This window comes from Pristis pectinata, chromosome 1, assembly GCF_009764475.1.
Source record: "Pristis pectinata isolate sPriPec2 chromosome 1, sPriPec2.1.pri, whole genome shotgun sequence".
Lineage (NCBI taxonomy): Eukaryota > Metazoa > Chordata > Chondrichthyes > Rhinopristiformes > Pristidae > Pristis > Pristis pectinata.
In genome coordinates, this window is record NC_067405.1 from 70,106,117 (window position 1) to 70,127,188 (window position 21,072).

The following is a 21,072-nucleotide window of genomic DNA, read 5'->3' on the forward strand; positions in this document are numbered from 1 at the left end:
ATGGCTAACACAAGAGGGCATAATTTTAAGGTGATTGGAGGAAGGTATGGGGGGATGTCAGAGTTAAGTTTTTTACACAGAGAGTGGTAGGTGGGTGGAACGCACTGCCGGCAGAGGTGGTGGAGGCAGATACATCAGGGACTTAAGAGACTCTTAGATAGGCACATGAATGATAGAAAAATGGAGGGCTATGTGGGAGGGAAGGGTTAGAGAAATGGAAGAAATTTCTACAGGAAATAAGGAAAATGCAGGATAGATATATTCCAAGAAAAAAGAAGGTTTTGAATGGAAAAAAGGCACAGATGTGGATAACGAGGGAGGTGAAGGATAAAATAAAAGCAAAAGGGGCGGCGTACAAAGTAGCAAAAATTAGTGGGAAAACAGAAGATTGGAAAGTTTTAAAAAATCTGCAGAGAGAAACTAAGAAGGTCATTAGGAAAGCAAAGATGAGTTATGAAAGGAAGCTGGCGGACAACATTCGGAAGGATTCTAAGAGCTTTTTTAAATACATAAGGAATAAAAGAGAGACACGGGTTGACATAGGACCAATTGATAACGGTGCAGGAGGTATTATAATGGACGATAGTGAGATGGCAAGGGAATTGAATGAATATTTTGCATCGGTCTTCACCGTGGAGGACATAAGCAATGTGCCGGTTAGTCAGGAGTCTCACGAATTGAAACTGAGTTCAGTTGAGATTACTAGGGAGAAGGTGCTAGGAAAACTAAAGGGGCTTAAGACTGATAAGTCTCCCGGACCGGATGAGGTGCATCCCCGGGTTCTGAAGGAGGTGGCTGTAGAGATAGCGGAGGCATTGGCGATTATTTTCCAGGAGTCAATAGATTCTGGCATGGTTCCGGAGGACTGGAGGGTAGCGAATGTAGTTCCGTTGTATAAGAAAGGTGGGAGGCAGCACAAAGGCAATTACAGACCTATTAGTCTGACGTCAGTGGTGGGAAAATTATTGGAATCTATCCTCAAGGAGGAGGTTACCGAATACCTAGAGGCGCAAGGCAAGATAGGACCTAGTCAACATGGTTTTGTGAAGGGGAGGTCCTGTCTGACCAACCTATTGGAGTTTTTTGAAGAAATCACAGGTAGGGTGGATAAGGGAGAGGCGGTAGACATTGTGTATTTAGACTTTCAAAAGGCCTTCGATAAGGTGCCTCACAAGAGACTGATTAATAAGATGAGAGGTCATGGAATTATGTGTAGGATAGCAGAATGGGTGGAGCAGTGGCTGGTTGGCAGGAAGCAAAGGGTGGAAATAAAAGGATCTCGTTCTGGTTGGTTACTGGTTACTGGTTACTAGTGGTGTGCCGCAGGGGTCGGTGTTGGGGCTGCTCCTTTTTACCTTGTACATCAATGATTTGGATGATGGAATAAATGGTTGTGTGGCTAAGTTTGTGGATGACACCAAGATAAGTGGAGGAGTAGGGAGCATAGAGGAAATAGAAAGGATGACCTAGACAGTTTAGGAGAATGGGCAAGGAAATGGCAGATGAGATTCAATGTTGAGAAATGTGCAGTTGTACACTTTGGAAGCAGAAATAAGCAGGTAGATTATTATCTAGAAGGAGAGAAGATTGAAAGTACGGTAGTACAAAGGGACTTGGGGGTACTCGTACAAGATACCTTAAAAGTTAACCACCAGGTTGGATCGGTGGTTAAGAAAGCGAGTGCTATGTTGGCATTCATCTCGAGAGGTATAGTGTATAAAAGTAAGGAAGTGTTGATGAGGCTGTACGGGGCACTAGTGAGGCCTCATTTGGAATACTGTGCGCAGTTTTGGGCCCCACATCTTAGGAAGGATGTGCTGACGTTGGAGAGGGTTCAGAGGAGATTTACGAGAATGATTCCGGGAATGAAAGGGCTTACGTATGATGAGCGTTTGTGGGCTCTTGGACTGTACTCACTGGAGTACAGAAGGATGAGAGGGGACCTCGTAGCGACATTTAAAATGTTGACAGGAAAGGATAGAGTAGATGTGGCTAGGCTGTTTCCCTTGGTGGGCGAGTCCAGGACCAGAGGGCACAATCTTAGAATTAGAGGGTACAGTTTCAAGACAGAGATGAGGAGAAATTTCTTTACCCAGAGGGTGGTGAAATTGTGGAACTCCTTGCCACGCACAGCAGTGGAGGCCAGATCAGTGGGGGTGGTCAAGGAGGAGATAGACAGATATCTAAATAGTCAGGGTATCAAGGGATATGGGGATAAGGCTGGAAAATGGGATTAGAATAGTTTTTTTTTCCCACCCCATTTCTTTTTCCCTTTTCCTTGGAGCAGACTCGATGGGCCGAATGGCCTGCTTCTGCTCCCTTGTCTTGTGATCTTGTGATAATAGAACAGGATAAAATATTGGCACAACATCGTGGGCCGAAGGGCCTGTACTGTGCTGTAATGATCGATGTACTTTTGTTGGGGGGAAGATTGACAGCCCATTACACTTGGGGGCTGTTCTTGCAAACATGAAAGTTCTAAACTTGCTGAGCAGTCTTCACCACTGTTCTGATTGTGCTCTGGCATTGTGCTTTTGTTGAGTTCAATGTTGGAGCATCTTCTTCTATTGTACTAGGAAATTTGTCCACTGAACCAACTCCACATGAGGTCATGCAACTTCATCAATTCCAGTTCTTGGAGTGGAAAAGGAAGTTGTGAGGGGGAATTCTAAGATGCAAATAATTTGGATTTCTAACAAATTACTTTAAGTTAATTATGAATTATTTCCTGGTGTTTGAGTACTATACCTAGATTACCTAGATTTCTCCCCCTGTCATTACCTAGATACACCACCCTCTCCCACTTGGTTCCATCTGGCCATCACCCACAAACCCATCCACGTGGGTTTCTTTTCCTGTGCTTTGCCCTTCCTGTTCCTTTCCCCATCTGATTCCATCTGCCTGTTACCCTTCCCTTATCTGGTTCTATGTCACCATCCAGCCTCTGTCTCTACCTTCCCCCTCCTCTCCCCCTCACCTGACTCCATCTGCCTATCATTCCTCCCTTACCTGGTTCCACCTACCATCTGTCTCACAACCCCCCCAGCCACCCCCCCCCCCCACCCCCACCACCCCCCTGCCCACCTCGTTATTACTGCCATCTCCCCTCTGCACTCTCAGTCCTGATGCAGGCCCCAACGACTATCCTTTTGCCTTCACAGATGATGCTGGACCCCACTGGTTTCTTCTAGCAGTTTTTTTGCTCTAGATTCCAGAATCTGCAGTCTGTTGTGAATCCACAGATATTCATTCCTTTGGCAACTTTGACAACTAGTCAGTGACGGAGTGTAGTCTATACCACTGTCAAAACATCTCTGCAGGCTGTTTCTTGCTGTTTTCTCAGGAATGCCCTGTGTCCCACAGAGCTCCCCTGGTCAGGAATCAGCTTTGGGGGTTAAAATAAAGTAGTAGCTTTCCGCTCACTAAGGTGTTTCAAGATGGAACCAATGTTGTTGTGCACCCCAGTCTAGAATTTTTGAGTATTCTTAATTTGTGTTTTTTTATTTGTTGCTCCTCCAGTACAAGACCAGTAAAGAAGGAAGTTCACTGGGAATCACAGTATCTCAGACTGCAATGTTGGCACATTGCCATTGTCCTTAGTCAAAGCTGTAGGTACAGTGAAGGTGAGTAAGTTGTCCTGAATGGATATTTAGTTGAAAGTCATCTTGGAGGGTACTAGTAACCCCACCCCCCTTGTTACATGAGTAATCTGTGACAATCATTGGGCACCATGCTAAGCTCCAATTCTTCATGCATGCATGCATGAATGAGATTAAATTATTGCACTTTGATTTTTTTGGGTATCAAACTTGGCCTTTAAGACCTTAAGATAAGATGAGAGGATAAATGTCATTGCAGCATTCCCATTGGTATCTTGGCAGAAAGTAGATCCCCTAGCACAATACTGGAATCAAAGTCGGGATCTTCCTGTGTCATTCAGTGCTATTTCAGTTCATAGTTTTAGACGGTAAACCAGCAAAGGAAGCTCAAAGTGCTACAGCATAATACAGTGTGTTTTAATATGTCCCACATTCTGGTGTGGATTCTGCAGGTTATTTGAAGTAGTATCTAGTATCATGTTTACTTTTAAGAGATTTTCTGGAGATTAATGGCTGATGTATTGATGACTTATAGGAAAAAAAACACATCATTGAACTGCAGGAGACTGATAAGTAAATCAGAACTTGTGGTCTCCAAATTGCTTTCGATGAGTCTGTGGTTAAGCTCCCTTTCAAAGGACAATGCATTCAAAGTATTTTTTAAAAAGTTTAAGTTTAATTGATTGGCATATACTGAACATGGTTGTAAAACATCGCTGAATACTATAGCAGGAAAGTACAACACATTTGTTAGAGTAGCTGTATTAAGTGAGCTGCAGTTAAATAGGTGGTTGATGGTCAGCATGGACTGAGTGGGCTGAAGGGCTGTTTCCATGCTGTGTCTCTCTCTCAGACTCCGTGACTTTAAGTTCCAACAGAAAAAATTCTCCATTTGTATTGCAGGGGAGACATTAACAAACGTTTTGGATTTTAAAAGGGATGCAGGACTGTGGCATGGCATATTAACTGTAAGTATTGTCTCCATGTTTTTCAATGCATAGTTAATCAACGTGCCTGTTCACAATCTAAGCTTGGTTAGCAATGGTACGTAGTTCTTGTATTGTTTCCTATCCACTGTCCACTCATCTTTACTGTAGTTTGAATCATTTGATTTAATTATTCTGGAAAAGTTAGTCGAGTCACATGGGTTACACAAATTAAGCTACTGTTATAAATAGAGCTGTCACTACATTCTCCACCATTTAAACAACCCACATTTAAGTCAGGCAAATATTGCACACCATTTTCCATTAATATTATCATCAATTATTAAGTCGCTTAGTATGTCAGCTATTTTGAGCAGACACAATTGCTGAGTTGTAATTAGCTATTATACTTAATTGGCTAATACTTGAATGTATTTGGTGGGGGGGGGGGGAGGGTTGAATTTCATGTGTGCTTTTGAAAATGTGAGATAGGAAGCAGTCAAGCCTTAAATAGATTTTTTTAAATTAGTCACTTGTAAAAATGCAATATATTTGGGTGACATTTGAAAGCCTTAATAGCTGGTCACCCTTGATTTAAATAATTCTTCCAGACACAGCTATATAGTCATAGAGTACTACAGCACAGAAACAGGCCGTTCAGCTCATCTAGTCCAAGCTGGCCTGGTTTTCTGCCTAGTCCCATCTACCTGCACCTGGACCATAGCTCTCCATACCTCTCTCATTCATGTACCTATTCAAACTTCTAAATCTTACAATTGAACCCGCGTCCACCACTCCCACTGGCAGCTCATTCCACACTCACACCACCCTCTGAGTGAAGTAGTTCCCACTCAGATTCCCCTTAAATATTTCACTTTTCACCCTAAACCTATGATCTCTAGTTCTAGTCTCACCCAACCTGAGGGGAAAAAGCCTGCATGCATTAATCCTATCTATACCACTCATAATTTTATACACTTCTATAAGATCTCCCCTCATTCTCCGGTGCTCCAGGGAATAAAATCCTAACCTATTTCAACCTATCCCTGTAACTCAGGTACTCAAGTCCGTGTAAACTTTCTCTGCACTCTTTCAAGCTTATTGATAACTTTCCTGCAGGTAGGTGACCAGAACTGCACACAATAATCTAAATTTGGCCTCATCAACGTCTTATGCAACTTCAACATAACATCCCAACTTCTGTACTTAGTGTCCTGATTTATGAAGGCCAATGTGCCAAAAGCTCTTTACGACCCTATCTACCTGTGATGCCACTTTCAAGGAATTATGGATCTGCATTCCCAGGTCCCTTTGTTCTACTGCACACTTCAGTGCCCTACCATTCACTATACAAGTCTTACCCTGGTTTGTCCTCCCAAAGTGCATCACCTCACACCTGTCTGCATTAAATTCCATCTGCCATTTTTCAGCCCATTTTCCCAGCTGGTCCAGATCACTTTGCAAGCTTTGATAGCCTTCCTCGCTATCCACTATGCCCCCAATCTTATCTGCAAATTTGCTGATCCAGTTTACCGCATTATCATCCAAATTATTAATATAGATGATAAACAACAATGGACCCAGCACTAATCCCTGTGGCACACCACTAGTCACAGGCCTCCAATCAGAGAGACAACCATCTACTACCATTCTCTGGCTTCTCCTGCGAAGCCAACGTTGAATCCAGTTGACTACTTCATCCTGAATGCCAAGCGACTTAACATTCTGGAGCAGCCTCCCATGCAGGACTTTGTCAAAGGCCTTGTTAAAGTCCATGTAGACAACGTTTACTGCCTTCCCTTCATCAACCTTCCTGGTAACCTACTCGAAAAACTAGTAGGTTGGTTAGACATGACCTACCATGCACAAAGTCATGTTGACTATCTCCAATCAGGTCCTGTCTATCCAAATACTTCTATATCCTGTCCTTCAGAATACCTTCCAACAATTTACCCACGACTGCTGACAGGCTCACCGGCCTATAATTTCCCAGCTTATCTTGCCTTTCTTGAACAACAGAACAACATTAGCAATACTCCAGTCCTCCGGCATCTCACCTGTGTTGAAGGACGTTCTAAATATCTCTGCCAGGGCCCCTGCAATTTCTGCATTCGCTTCCCATAAGGTCCGAGAGGACACCTCATCAGGCCCTGGGTGCTTATCCCCCCTATTCACCTCAAGACAGCAAGCACCTCCTCTTCCGTAATCCAGATACAGTCTATGACCTCACTACGCTTTTTCCTCAGTTCTATAGAGTGTCTGTCTCCCGAGTAAACACAAATGCAAAATATCCATTTAAAATCTCCTCCATCTCTTTTGGCTCCATACATAGATGACCACACTGATCTTCAAGAGGACCAATTTTATCCCTTACTATCCTTTTGCTCTTAATATAGCCGTAGAAACCCTTTGGATTCTCTTTCACCTTGTCTGCCAGAGCAACCTCATGTCCTCTTTTAGCCCTCCTGATTTCTCTCTCAAGTGTTTTTTGCATTTCTGATACTCAAGCGCCTCATTTGATCCTAACTGCTTATACCTGATATGCACCTCTTTTTTCTTTACCAGGGCCTCAATATCCCTTGATAACCGAGGTTCCCTACACCAGTTAGCCTTGCCTTTTATCCTAAAGGAAACATACAGATTCTGTACTCTCAATACTTCACTCTTGAAGGCTTCCCACTTACTAAGCAGCTCTTTGCTGGAAAACAACCTATCCCAATCCATGTTCCATTAACGTGGTCATTCCTTTTTTTATTCCTCAGTTCCACCCAAATTGCCTCAGTAGTCGAGCCCTCCAGTATGTCCTCTCTTAGCACTGCAGTGACATTTTCCCTGATGACTAATGCCACCCCTTCCCCTTTTAATGCCTCCTCCTCTATCAGGTCTTAAACAACAGAACCCTGGAGCATTGAGCTGCCAGCCCTGCCCCTCCTGCAACCAAGTCTCACTAATGGCTACAACATCAAAATTCCACGTACAGATCCATGCTCTAAGTTCATCTGCCTTACCTACAATACTCTTTGCATTGAAATATACGCAACTTAGAATATTAGTCCTACCACTCTCAACCTTTTGGTTTCCATCTTTACTTGTACTCATAACATCTATTTTCCCCACAGTGTCCTGCCATCTGGTTCCCACCACGCCCCCCAACCCCCACCCACCCCCGAGTAGTGCTAGCAAACCTTACCACAAGGATATTGGTCCCACTCCAGTTCAGGTGAAAACCATCCCATCCCGTTTGTACCGATCCCACCTGCCCTGGAAGAGAGCCCAATGATCTAAAACTCTGAAGCCCTTGCTCCTGCACCATCTGCTTAGCCATGTGTTAAACTGCACTGTCTTCCTACTTCTTGCCTCACTAGCATGTGGCATGGGTAGCAATCCTGAGATCATCACCCTGGAGGTCCTATCTTTTAACTTAGCACCTAACTCCCTAAATTCACGTTGCAGGACCTCGTCATTTTTCTTGCTTATGTCATTGGTACCAACGTGCACCACAACCTCTGGCTGATCACCCTCTCCCTTAAGAATGCTATGGACTCAATCCAAGACATCTGACCCTGGCACCTGGGTGGTAACATACCATCCAAGAGTCTCATTCTTGTCCACAGAACCTCCTATCTGCTCCCATAACCAACGAATCCCCTATCATTACCGCTTGCCTCTTCTCCCCCCTTCCCTTCTGAGCCAAAGAGCCAGACTCAGTGTCCAAGACCTGACTACTGTGGTTTTCTCCTGGTAGGTCATCCACCAACCCCCCCACCCCCCAAAGTATCTAAAACAATATACTTGTTATTTGAGGGGAATGGGCACAGGGGTATCCTGCACCGACTGCCTATTTCCTTTCTCTCTCCTGACAGTCACCCAGCTACCTGCCTTCTGCAACTTAGGTGTGACTGCTTCCCTGTAACTCCTGTCTATCAATCCCCGAGTCTCCTAAATGATCCAAACGTCATCCAGCTCCCTAACACAGTCTGTACAGAGCTGCAGCCAGTTGCACTTCTCACTGATGTAGTCATCAGGGACACTGGAGGTGTCCCTCACTTCCCACATCTTGCACACCACTGCACTGGATGTCATTCCCACTGCTCTGCCTGTGCAATAATAATGAACATGCCTCAGCCTCAGCTCCCCACTGTTACACTGGCCCACTCACACAATGGCCGCTCCACTTTACCCTACTTGCCTTTTATTGACTGAGTTGCCACACACTTAGCTAATCAGAAACAACCTTTTTTTAACAAAGCTGCTGGCTCCTCCCCTTTGCTGCTCTGGCTGCTGGAACTGTAAAAAGGAACAAGTCTTGACTGAAAAACAACTTTTAAAAAAGCTGCTGGCCCCTCCCCTCAGCTGCCCTTGCTGGTGGAACTGCAAAAAAAATAGTCAAGTGTTCATCTATTGCCAACAGCTATTTCTTTTGTTCTCTTTACAATCAACCTATGTGTTTAGCAAACAAATCATGTTTGCATAAATGCACTTTCTTTAACTCTGCTGAAGTTAGTTTAGCATTTACATTCAAGTATCATGTTCTAAAGCCATTCAGTTTTTTCAAATAAAGCTATCAAGCCGTTAGTTCTTTGTTCTGATATGGGGCAGCTGAACTTTATTTCCATTTCTTAACAAACTCGTGAGGTAAATTTAAAAATCACACTTATTCTCAGATTCCTGGTTGCTTGACTGGAAGTCGACTCTTTCCAATGTAATTGTTTTGATGTCACCCTATTCTTGCCCAAAAGACACATTCAGGTGATGCTTTCTATCATGGTTAAGCAAGAAAGGGAATAACCTATAGGATATTAATCCTTTTTCTCATGCCCCAAGAGCATTTGTCACATAATCTTTCAGTTTTTATTGGTAGTTCTCCAGCACATTGCATAATCTGACCATATTTTTGTTTCAATCTTAACTTTTCAATTGTATTGCATCATACTTTTGCTTTTTACTGTGTCTGACTTGTGTTGTTTTTGATTTGTTCATGCATGTTGACACTTATTCACAACTTTTGAGTGAATTGGATGATCAGATTGAAGGGAGTAATGAGATATCAAATCATTTTCCTAACATGTTTGGTGGAACCTTTTAAATGTAGATATTGCACTTTTTATGCTATCTGCTTTGAATATTGGTAGAGCTCATCTTTACTGGTTTATGATCAGTAGCTTTTTCAGAATTCCAAATCCATATGTCAAAGCTGTTGCAATAGAATTTGACATTGAGATGATGCTTAACCTTCTTCAGCAGACTTATTGGAAAGTTCAAAGCCATGGTCTTTTCTCCTTAGAGCATGTTATTATTATCCATCTATGATTTGTGTGTCAGTTGAAAGATATCTCTGAGTATTGGCATTGAAGTGATTAGCCAGCTATTGTTAGACGAAGAATTCTTTCTGGCTTTCTCCAACTTGTTGCTATTGTCAAGATTTCCTGCTATTGTCGTCTTCCAGTTACGCTGTTTGCACCCTTATCATTAGAACCCACTGCTCTGACCAGAAGATAAATTTAAACAATTCAGAATGCTGTGATTTTAAAGTATTCCACTTCTTTACCAAGTATTAGTTCAAGGAATTATATGCAACCAAGGTTACATGAAACCCACAATCCATTGAACCATGTTCCATCTGCATTATTCCAGCTGCTTAGTTATTACCAGTAACCTGATGATGTTAGGGCCTGGTTGGTTTTGGATATCAGATTACGGAACTGACAGTAGAAAGTCGATGAAGCTTTGAATTGCTGTTGATAATTTTAAGTTATGCATATTATGGATAAAATACCATTTCACCATAGTGACCCCAAGTAACCTCTTTTACCCTTACCTACAGATAATGGTCAACCATTTTGTTGTCAGCTAATAACCTGTGTGGAATTTGAGGTGTCACACATACCAATATTTTATGTAATCTTGTTGACAGAGCATCATGAACAGGATGCACGTAATCAACATTCCCTATGCTCTGATGAAAGTGAATCCTCTTTCTTGGATACAGAAAGTTTGTGCCTACAAAGGTAAGGTAGAAATTTAATTGGAAGAAATTTAATAAGCAAATTCATTCGGGTCAACACAAGTTCTGTTTCTGTCAGCTGTGGCCAATTTTTTTTTATTTTCATAGATTCAAAATATTTAGATCCATTTCCATGTTGTTCCATGGCTTTCATGTTTAGATTCCATGGCTGACGTGGAATTCTAAATTCCATGTTTTTGCCCCCTTCCTGTTTGCTTATTACAACATGGAAGGAAGCCATTTGGCTCATCAGATCCATGCTGCCTCCCAACAGAACAATCCCATCAGTCCCATTCAACCTTTCTATTTCCCCATAGCCCTGCAACTTATTCTCTCTCATGTGCCCATCAAACTCCCCTTTGATTCTTTTGACATGTATCTACCCTAGGGGTAATTTACATTAGCCAGTTATCCTTCCAGCAACAAGATGCTGGAGGAACTCAGCAGGTCAGGCAGCATCCGTGGAGAAAAACACAGTCAATGTTTCGGGTCAGGACCCTTCTTCAGGACTGAAGATAGGAAAATGGGAAGGCTAATATATAGGGGGGAAAACCAAAGCAGTGATAGGTGGACAAAAGATTGGGGGTGGTGTGGGCACAAGGTAGATGCAGGTAAGAGAGAGTGATAGGCAGATGCGGGGGAGGAGGGGAGAGCAGATCCACCGGGGATGGGTCAAAGGTAAAGAGGCAGGTGGCATGGGGGGAGGGGAGGAGAGGAAAAGGAGAGAGAAAAAAATGGCATTGAGAGAAAAGAGGGGCTAGGAAAGGGAAGAAAAGAAGAGACAAAGTGTGGGGTGGAGGGGAGGTTGGCTTACTTAAAGTGGGAGAATTCAATGTTCGTGCTGTTAAACTGTAAGGTCCCAAGACAGAAAATGAGGTGTTGTTCCTCCAGTTTGTGTTGGACTTTTCCTGGCTGTGGAGGAGGCCGAGGACTGACATATCAGTAATGGATTGGGAGGGGGAGTTGGTGTGACTGGCAATGAAGAGATGCAGATCACAGTTACGGATGGAGCGTAGGTGTTCTACAAAATGGTCACCAAGTCTGTGAATGGTCTCGCCAATGGAGAGGAGAAAGAAGGGACCTGACCCGAAACATTGACTCTGTTTTTCTCCACAAATGCTGCCTGACCTTCTGTGTTCCTCCAGCATCTTGTTGTTTTTTCATCTAGATTCCAGCATCTGCAGTCCTTTATTGCTCTACCCTTCCATGGGATGAGGGAAAACCCATATCGTCTCAGAGAGAACCTGCAAACTTCATGCAGATGGCAGCTGAGATCAGGATCAAACCTGGGTCACTAGAACTGAAGTGGCAATACTAATTGCTGCGCCTTTATACTGCCCCACCTTTCTTCATGTATTCCATTAATATACTTAATTAACATGTGCTTATGTGCACATATCTTTGAAGCAGGCAGGCTAAGCTGAGAGATGAAACCAGAAGGGATCCCTGGCTTAATTATTAGAAACATAAAGTACAAAAACAGGAATTTATGCTAAGCCTTTACAAACGATTCTAAAAGGCTGTCCTGGATCATTCTGTTTGATTCTGGGTGCCATACCTTAGGCAGAATGTCAAGGAAGGACTGAACAAGATTGGTTCCAGGGGTGGACTGGTGAAGCTTGAGTTATTCTTTTCTTAGAGGAAATTTAATGCAAGTGTTCAAAATTGGTAAGAGTTTTGATCAAGTTCTCAGAAATAGTTTCCAGTGACAGAACAGAGTTTAGAATCAGGTTTATTATCACTGACATGTCATGAAATTGTTGTTTTGCGGCAGCAGTACAGCGCAAGACATAAAGACATAAAAATTACTATGAGTTAGAAAAATAAATATAGTGCAAAAGAGGAATATCAAGGTTGGGTTCATGGACCATTCAGAAATCTGATGGTGGAGGTTAAATGTTGAGTGAAGGTCATCAGGCTCCTGTACCTCCTCCCCGATGGTAGTAACGTGAAGAGGGCATGTTCTGGGTGGTGAGGGTCCTTAATGATGGATGCCGCCTTCTTGAGGCACCGCCTGTTGAAGATGCCCTTGATGGCGTGGAGTGTTGTGCCGTGATGGAGCTGGCTGAGTATACAACCCTCTACAGCCTCTCTCGATCCTGCACGTTGGAGCCTCCATTCCAGGCAGTGATGCAACCAATCAGAATGCTCTCCACCATACATCTGTAGAAATCGAGATTGCGTCTCCTGTCGACCTGTTGTGGTAGTAGGGTTAGCAGAGGGCACAGGTTTAGGAACCAGAGGTCACCTGAGGAAATTATTTTTGACGCTGTAACTTGTCATGATCTGGAGTATGTTGATTGCAAGGATCGTGAAAGCAGATTCAAAAGTATCACTTAAAAGGAAAATAGATTAATACTTGGAAGGGAAAAATAAATGATGATGCAATGGGAAAAAGTAGGGTAGTGGAGCTAATTGGACAGCTCCTTCTGAGAGCTGGCAGAGGCAGAATTAGCCAAATGATCTCTTCTGGTGTTGTAGTGTTCTATAATTTTAGTTTGGTCATATCCTCCAAGCTCTGGTATCAGTTTTGCATTCTAAATGCTCTGAGTAAAGAAATTACTCCCAGATTTCTTGAAAGATTAATAAATCTGGTATTGTTGGCACCTAGGAGTCTCCCTGCAATGGAAACATAATTTCCCCTCTCAGGGAAGGGTTAATAAACCTAGATGAAATCTTTGAGAGAATGCATAAAGTTCTTCCATGTCCTCAATGATTAAAATTACAAACAATGGTGTAATCACTTATAGTTCCTTGGCTGATTTGGAAATCTTTCAAAGTTGATAAAGATTCTGGTGTCCCAGACGTAACTTTACAAACAGTGATCTTGATGCATGTTTTCTGCCCAGAAAGTATAGGTGTTTTAACTTGTTAACCCACTTTTCATAAAGATTTTTATGTTCTTCTAACATTGAATCTCCCACTTTGTTTTTTTTTGTCTTTCTCAGCTCTTCTGCTTTGCCAGTTATTTGTAGTGCAATATCATTTTGAGTACTGTCAGGATATTCTACTGGGCATAAGAATTTAACTTTTTATGGGATGTATGTGCATTATTGCCAAAGATTAAGTTTTGTCAGAAGGAAGAAAGATTTACCCGAGGTAAATTTGATGATTGGATTTGAAGTGATAAAAGCAATGTGAATACTTTTGCGCAGTCACTCTGCAACCTACATCTGTAGTCATCGATAAAATGTCTGGAGCTTTCCACTGTGACAGTCCAAGTGAATTTTTACCTGCAGTTTTATTAGAATTCCTAAACCTTGCTAGTATTGTGCAAGGTTTAGGAAAGTCTAGTTATATCTTTTTGTGTTGTGTCCTTAGCAGTGCTTGTCATAGCCACAGCTGTAGTATGTGCATTGACAATTTTCAAACCTATTTAAATGATCTGATTTTCTAAAATCATACTTAAGGTGTTTTCCACCAGAGTGCAAAATAAACTACTTCATTTCCTTGCAGCTCACATTGCTGTGGTGAAGTCTCGGGACATGCATTGGGCTCTCTTAGCTCAGCGGGATCAGAGGGACGTAAGCCTCAGCTCGCTGCGGATGTTGATTGTTGCAGATGGTGCAAACCCGTGTAAGTATGCAGTTAGTTGGCTATCCCTTGTCCCTACTTTCTGGCTTTTAGTTAACCATTGTCCCTTGCATTCTACTGCCCTGTCTTCTGACTCCATTTTCTTCTGCCCCCGTGTTTATAGAAAAAGAAAACCTCCATTTTGTCACATTACTGCATTTCCAAACTCCCAGTTATGGATGCCTTAACCATCCCTTCATCTTGTGATGCTTTTGCCCAAAAACAAAATATTTGGCATTTCTCATTTTTCGTGAAATGGAATCCATCATAACCAGGAATGAGAAATCTGGTCATCTACCTGTGCTCTGGATGGATCATAGAATCATAGAGCACTACAGCACAGAAACAGGCCCTTCACCCATCCAGTCCATGCCAGCTTGGTTTTCTGCCTAGTCCCATCTACCTGCACCCAGACCATAACCCTCCATACCTCTCTCATCCATGCACCTATCCAAACTTCTCTTGAATGTTACAATTGAATCTGCATTCACCAGTTCCGCTGGCAGCTCATTCCATACTTGCAGCACCCTCTGAGTGAAGTAGATCCCCCTCAGATTCCCCTTAAATATTTCCCCTTTCACCCTAAACCTATGACAGATAGTAGAAGTTTTTTATGATAAGATAAAGCGGAACACAGATAGTAAATTTTTTTAATTATATGAAGCAGAAGGGTAGCTAAAGTGAATGTAGGTCCCTTGGAAGATGAGAAGGGGGAATTAACATTGGATAATGTGGAAATGGCCGAGGCCTTGAACGACTATTTTGTGTTAGTCTTCACAAAGGAGGACACATCTAACATGCCAAAGAGAGATGTTATGGATGTGATGGGAGGTGAGGACCTCGATACAATCGCTGTCCCTAAAGAGGTAGTGATGAGCAAACTAGTGGGCTTAAAGGTAGACAAGTCCCCTGGTCCTGATGGGATGCATCCCAGGGTACTGAAAGAAATGGCAGAAGTTATAGGAGAGGTGGTTGTGATAATTTATCAAAATTCTCTGGACTCTGGGCAGGTTCCAGCAGATTGGAAGACAGGGAATGTCACACCACTGTTTAAAAACGGATTTAGGCAAAAGGTGGGTAACTATAGGCCAGTTGGCTTAACTTCTATAGTTGGGGAAATGCTTGAAACTATCACAAGATCACAAGACAAGGGAGCAGAAGCCATTCGGCCCATCAAGTCTGCTCCAAGGGATAGGGAAAAAAAAGAAATGGGGAATCGGGGGGGGGGGGGGGGGGAGGAGAGAGGACAAAAAAAAAGCTATTCTAATCCCAATTTCCTGCTTTATCCCCATATCTCTTGATACCCTGACTATTTAGATATCTATCTATCTCCTCCTTGAACGCCCCCACTGATCTGGCCTCGACTGTTGTACGTGGCAAGGAGTTCCACAAATTCACCACCCTCTGGCTAAAGAAATTTCTCCTCATCTCTGTTTTGAAACTGTACCCTCTAATTCTGAGATTGTGCCCTCTGGTCCTGGACTCACCCACCAAGGGAAACAGCCTAGCCACATCTACTCTGTCCTTTCCTATCAACATTTTAAATGTTGCTATGAGGTCCCCTCTCATTCTTCTATACTCCAGTGAGTACAGTCCAAGAGCCGACAAACGCTCATCATACGTAAGCCCTTTCATTCCCGGAATCATCCTCGTAAATCTCCTCTGAACCCTCTCCAACGTCAGCACATCCTTCCTAAGATGTGGGGCCCAAAACTGCGCACAATATTCCAAATGAGGCCTCACTAGTGCCCCAAAGAGCCTCATCAACACTTGCTTACTTTTATACACTATACCTCTCGAAATGAAAATAGCAAAACATTGGGATAGAAGTGGTTCCATCAGGCAGACACAGCATAGATTCATGAAAGCAGGCTCTGTTTGACAAACTCAGTGGAGATGAGGGGGTTAGCCTATGAGGGGAGATTGAGTCGCCTGGGACTATACTCACTGGAATTCAGAAGAATGAGAAGGAATCTAATAGAAACATAAAATTATGAAAGGCATAAATAAGATGGATTCAGGAAGGGTGTTCCCACTGGTAGATGAGACTAGAACTAGGGGACAGAGCCTCAAGATTCAGGGGAATAGATTTAGAACAGAGATGAGGAGAAATTGCTGTTCCTAGAGATTAGTGAATCTGGGGAAGCAGTAGAGGTTACCTCACTAAATATATTTAAGACACAGTTATAGATTTATGCGTAGTAGGGGAATTATGGGGACAGGCAAGAAGGTGGTTCTAAGTCCACGGCCAGATCAGCCACGATCTTATTGAATGGCGGGGCAGGCTCGATGGGCCGGATGGCCGACTCTAGCTCCTATTTCTTGTGTTCTTGTGACCTCTAGTTCCAGTCTCATCTAACCTGAGGAGAAAAAGCCTGCATGCATTCACCCTATCTATACCCCTCATAATTTTGTATATCTCTATAAGATCTCCCCTCATTCTGCTGCACTCCAGGAATGAAGTCCTAACCTATTCAACCCTTCCCTATAACTGAAGTCCTGAAGTCCCAGCGACATCCGTGTAAACTTTCTCTGCATTCTTTCAAGCTTATTGATAACTTTCCTGCAGGTAGGTGACCAGAATTGCACACAATACTCTAAATTTGGCCTCTCCAACGTCTTATACAACTTCAACATAACACCTCAACTCTTGTACTCAGTGCCCTGATTTTTGAAAGTCAATGTGCCAGAAGTGCTCTTTACAACCCTGACTTTCTGTGATGCTACCTTATGGATCTGTATTCCCAGCTCCCTTTGATCTACTGCACACCTCAGTGCCTACCATTCACTTGGTAGGTCTTACCCAGGTTTGACCTTCCAAAGAGCATCACCTCACACCTGTCTGCATTAAATTCCATCTGCCCATTTTCCCAGCTGGTCCAGATCACTTTGCAAGCTTTGATAGCCTTTGTTGCTATCCACTACACCCCCAGTCTTGGTGCCATCCGCAAATTTGCTGATCCAGTTTACCACATTATCATCCAAATCATTAATATAGATGAACAGCAACGGACCTAGCACCGATCCCTGCGGCACACCATTAGTCACAGGCCTCCAATCAGAGAGAGAACCACCTACTACCGCTCTCTGGTTTCTCCCGCAAAGCCAACGTTGAATCCAGTTGACTACTTCATCCTGAATGCCAAAAACTTAACCTTCTGGAGCAGCCTCCCATTGCGGGACTTTGTCAAAGGCCTTGTTAAAGTCCATGTAGACAACATCCACTGCCTTCCCTTCATGAACCTTCCTGGTAACCTCCTCGAAAAACTATTAGATTGGTTAGACATGACCTGCCACGCACAAAGCCATGTTGACTATCCCCAATCAGGCCCTATCTGTCCAAAAACTCATACCTTGTGCCTCAGAATACCTTCCAATAATCTACCCACGACTGCCATTAGGCTCACCAGCCTATAATTTCCCAGCTTATTCTTAGAGCCTTTCTTGAACAATGGAACAACATTCCTCTGGCACCTCACCTGTGGCTAAGGACGTTCTAAATATCTCTGCCAGGGCCCCTGCAGTTTCTGCACTAGCCTCCCACAAGGTCCGAGGGGACACCTTGTCAAGCCCTGGGGATTTATCCACCCTAATTCACCTCAAGACAGCAAGCACTTCCTCTTCTGTAATCTGGATATGGTCCATGACCTCACTGCTCTTTTTTCCTCAGTTCTATAGAGTCTGTCTGTCTCTTGAGTTAATACAGATGCAAAAGATTCAGTTAAGACCTCCCCTATCACTTTTGGCTGCACACATAGATGACCATGCTGATCTTCAAGAGGATCAATTTTGTCCCTAACTATCCTTTTGCTCTTAATATAGCCGTAGAAACCCTTTGGATTCTCTTTCACCTTGTCTGCCAGAGCAACCTCATGTCCTCTTTTAGCCTTCCTGACTTCTCTCAAGTGTTCTCTTGCATTTCTTATACTCCTCAAGCATCTCATTTGACCCTAACTGCTGTCACCTGCCCTGTCTCATTCCCTAAGAGGAGATCTAGTATCGTGCTCTCTCTAGTTGGGACCTCGACATATTGATTAAGGAAACTTTCCTGAACACATTCCTGAACACAGTATGGGGGTTCCAGTCTGTATGTAGAAAGTTATAATCACCTACTATCACAACTTAGTATTTCCTACAACTGTCTGTTATCTCTCTGCAAATTTGCTCCTCTAAATTCCACTGACTTTTGGGAAGACTATAATATATTCCCATTAACGTGGTCATCCCTTTTTTATTCCTCAGTTCCACCCAAATTGCCTCAGTAGACAAGCCCTCCAGTATGTCCTCTCTGAGCACTGCCGTGACATTTTCCCTGATGAGTATTGCCATCCCTCCCCCTTTAATACCTCCCTCTCTATCATGTCTTAAATAACCAGAACATTGAGCTGCCAGCCCTGCCCCTCCTGCAACCAAGTCTCACTAATGGCTACAACATCAAAATTCCACATATGGATCCATGCTCTAAGTTCATCTGCCTTACCTACACTACTCCTTGCATTGAAATAGATGCAACTCAGAACATTAGTCCCACCACTCGCAACCATTCGGTTTCCATCTTTGCTTGTACTTTCTACTTGTACCATCTACTTTCCCCACAGCCTCTCCACTTGCTGCCCTGTCACTCTGGTTCCCACCCCCCTGCAACTCTAGTTTAACCCCCCCCCACCCTTCCCTCCCTGAGCAGCACCAGCAAACCTTCCCAGAAGGATATTGGTCCCCCTCCAGTTCAGGTGCAAACCATCCCGTTTATACAGAGCACAATGATCTAAAACTATGAAGCCTTCCCTCCTGCACCATCCGCTTAGCCATGTGTTAAACTGCACTATCTTCCTATTTCTTGCCTCACTGGCACATGGCATGGGTAGCAATCCTGAGATCACCACCCTGGAGGTCCTGTCTTTTAACTTAGCACCTAACTCCCTGAATTCACTTTGCAGGACCTCATCACTTATCCTTCCTATGTCATTGGTAATAATACTGGATAATATTGCATTTTGGCATCTTGCTAATCTCTATCAAAACCACCTGCTGCTCCATGGCAGAAAGGAAAATCCCTTGGCTTTTCCTCCACTACAAGTAGTTTTAAGTGCTCTCCACTGTTCTAAACTCATGAAAAAAAAATTCTGGAGATCTAAGGTACTAGATTGCTGCTGACATTGATGATATTGGTTCACTTGTCCAGTTTTGCTTGCATCTTCTCTTCCACTGCCATAGCCTGAGATCTTTGTTTGCCTCCTATTTCTCTTCTGCTGCCACTTATGCCCCCTTGAAACTCATCTTGCCCACAAGGTTTGTATCTGGCTCTTTTAACCTACATTCCACGTAGGTGATGAACAGATAATTAGTCCCCAAGCTGTCGGCATTGTAAATGATTCTCGTCTTAGGTTGAAGTTACAGCCTGATTTCTAGCCTCCCTTGTGAGTGTGCCTGTTATATTACGCTTTCCGTAAATTTAAGATCATTTCAAACTCTGCTGACGTCTTAACCCACCCAAAATTCCATTCACATCTCATTGCATGTCTGTTGGTTCCCAGTGTCTCTGAATTAAATTTCTTGTTCTTTCATTTCAAAAATTATCTCTAACATTTTCCACAGATACAATCCCTCTTCCCTGGAACTCAATATCATTGATCATATGAATGAATGTTGGATACATTTCAGTTGCATATTTTGTATCCAATTAGATTGTTTACAATAAAACCTACCTGTCAACATCCACAAATTTTACCTTCTAATGCATAGCATAAATCTTCAAGCTATCTTTTTCATACTTAGGAGCTGAGCATCGTACAGTTTAATGAACTGATAGCACTGTCCTTATTTATGCACCTTCCTTGGAAGGGCTATTGTCATAAATATCTTGCAATAACTTTGTTTGAGGTAGCTCCTGATAAATTTTGATCAGCTTGACCTCTGTAAGTATTAAAAATACTATTGTACAACCACTTCAAATATTAACACATATCCGGGGAAACTCCTACGTATACTGACAGCTCTTCAATTCCTGAAAGAGCACAAATAAACCGAAAGGATTTGCAGAATATCTACTGACAAATCTGCAAATACAAAAAAAACAGATTTCATCAACAATGCATAGCGTAGATTTTGCAAGTCTTGGGGAGAAATTGGATTCCAATTCTAACTTCTCAGGATCTTTTTCAGCCTTTTTTAGGATCCATGTATGCTAGGATTTTCTCCAGAAGTAATGTGTGGCATATGGCCTGCAAGCTAGTTTTACCCACCAAAGCAATGTCATTGTTAAATAGATATTAAGCCTAATTTCATTGGCCCCAATGCAATACTCTTCCCTTGTCCTGCCCACATTTAAAATAAAAACTGCAGGAAGGTTCCTGGAAAAAACTGTCCTGCAGGTTAACAAGTTACCAAGAATTGCTGGGGGATGGGGAATGGAACATGCACAAATTAATCATGAGCAAGAAATTGAAATAACCTGCATAATAACACCCCAAGTATTGCCTATGGTGTGATAGAATTGTTATTCATGCCCTTGATTCACTACATGACTGCCTTGTCTTGCCATGCCATCTGGGATAAGCCAGTTTGTGAACTGTGAATAAGGGTTGAATTACCAACTATATTCAACACCTGAACAAAACACAGATGGAGAGGGCAGGGTGAAGAACATGTGCAAATCTGTAATGCAGCATCAACTGTACATGATATCTGGTACCAATGCATTTTGTTCATTAAGGAAAGGAAACTGTGAGAAGAAAGTAGATTTAATTTGAATTTAATTTTTGTTTTAAAATCACTGTAGGGTAACTTTTATTGTCAGTTTAAACAGTAGGAGTTGTGGGTGGGGGCAATTCATGTAAGTGTGTAAATTATTTTGCTCTTTTTTACAAATGAGAGGTAAGCAGTTGGCTCTCAAGCTTCTAATACTTCCTTCTAGAAATGCATCAGGGTGGCATAAGATGTTTTTGTTTCAAGCCCTATCGCCTTTCCCATT

The 21,072-nt window shown here is 42.8% G+C and overlaps 1 protein-coding gene across 1 annotated transcript in view; it reads left to right on the forward strand.

Moving 5' to 3' along the window:
• LOC127568815 (disco-interacting protein 2 homolog A-like) overlaps positions 1 to 21,072 on the forward strand; it is a 202,336-nt gene that overhangs the window by 135,303 nt on the left and 45,961 nt on the right. Inside the window, 5 exon segments of the mRNA XM_052013011.1 lie at positions 3,520 to 3,591; positions 3,593 to 3,623; positions 4,503 to 4,567; positions 10,440 to 10,533; positions 13,986 to 14,105. Of these exon segments, the coding sequence (XP_051868971.1) occupies positions 3,520 to 3,591; positions 3,593 to 3,623; positions 4,503 to 4,567; positions 10,440 to 10,533; positions 13,986 to 14,105 (382 nt within the window).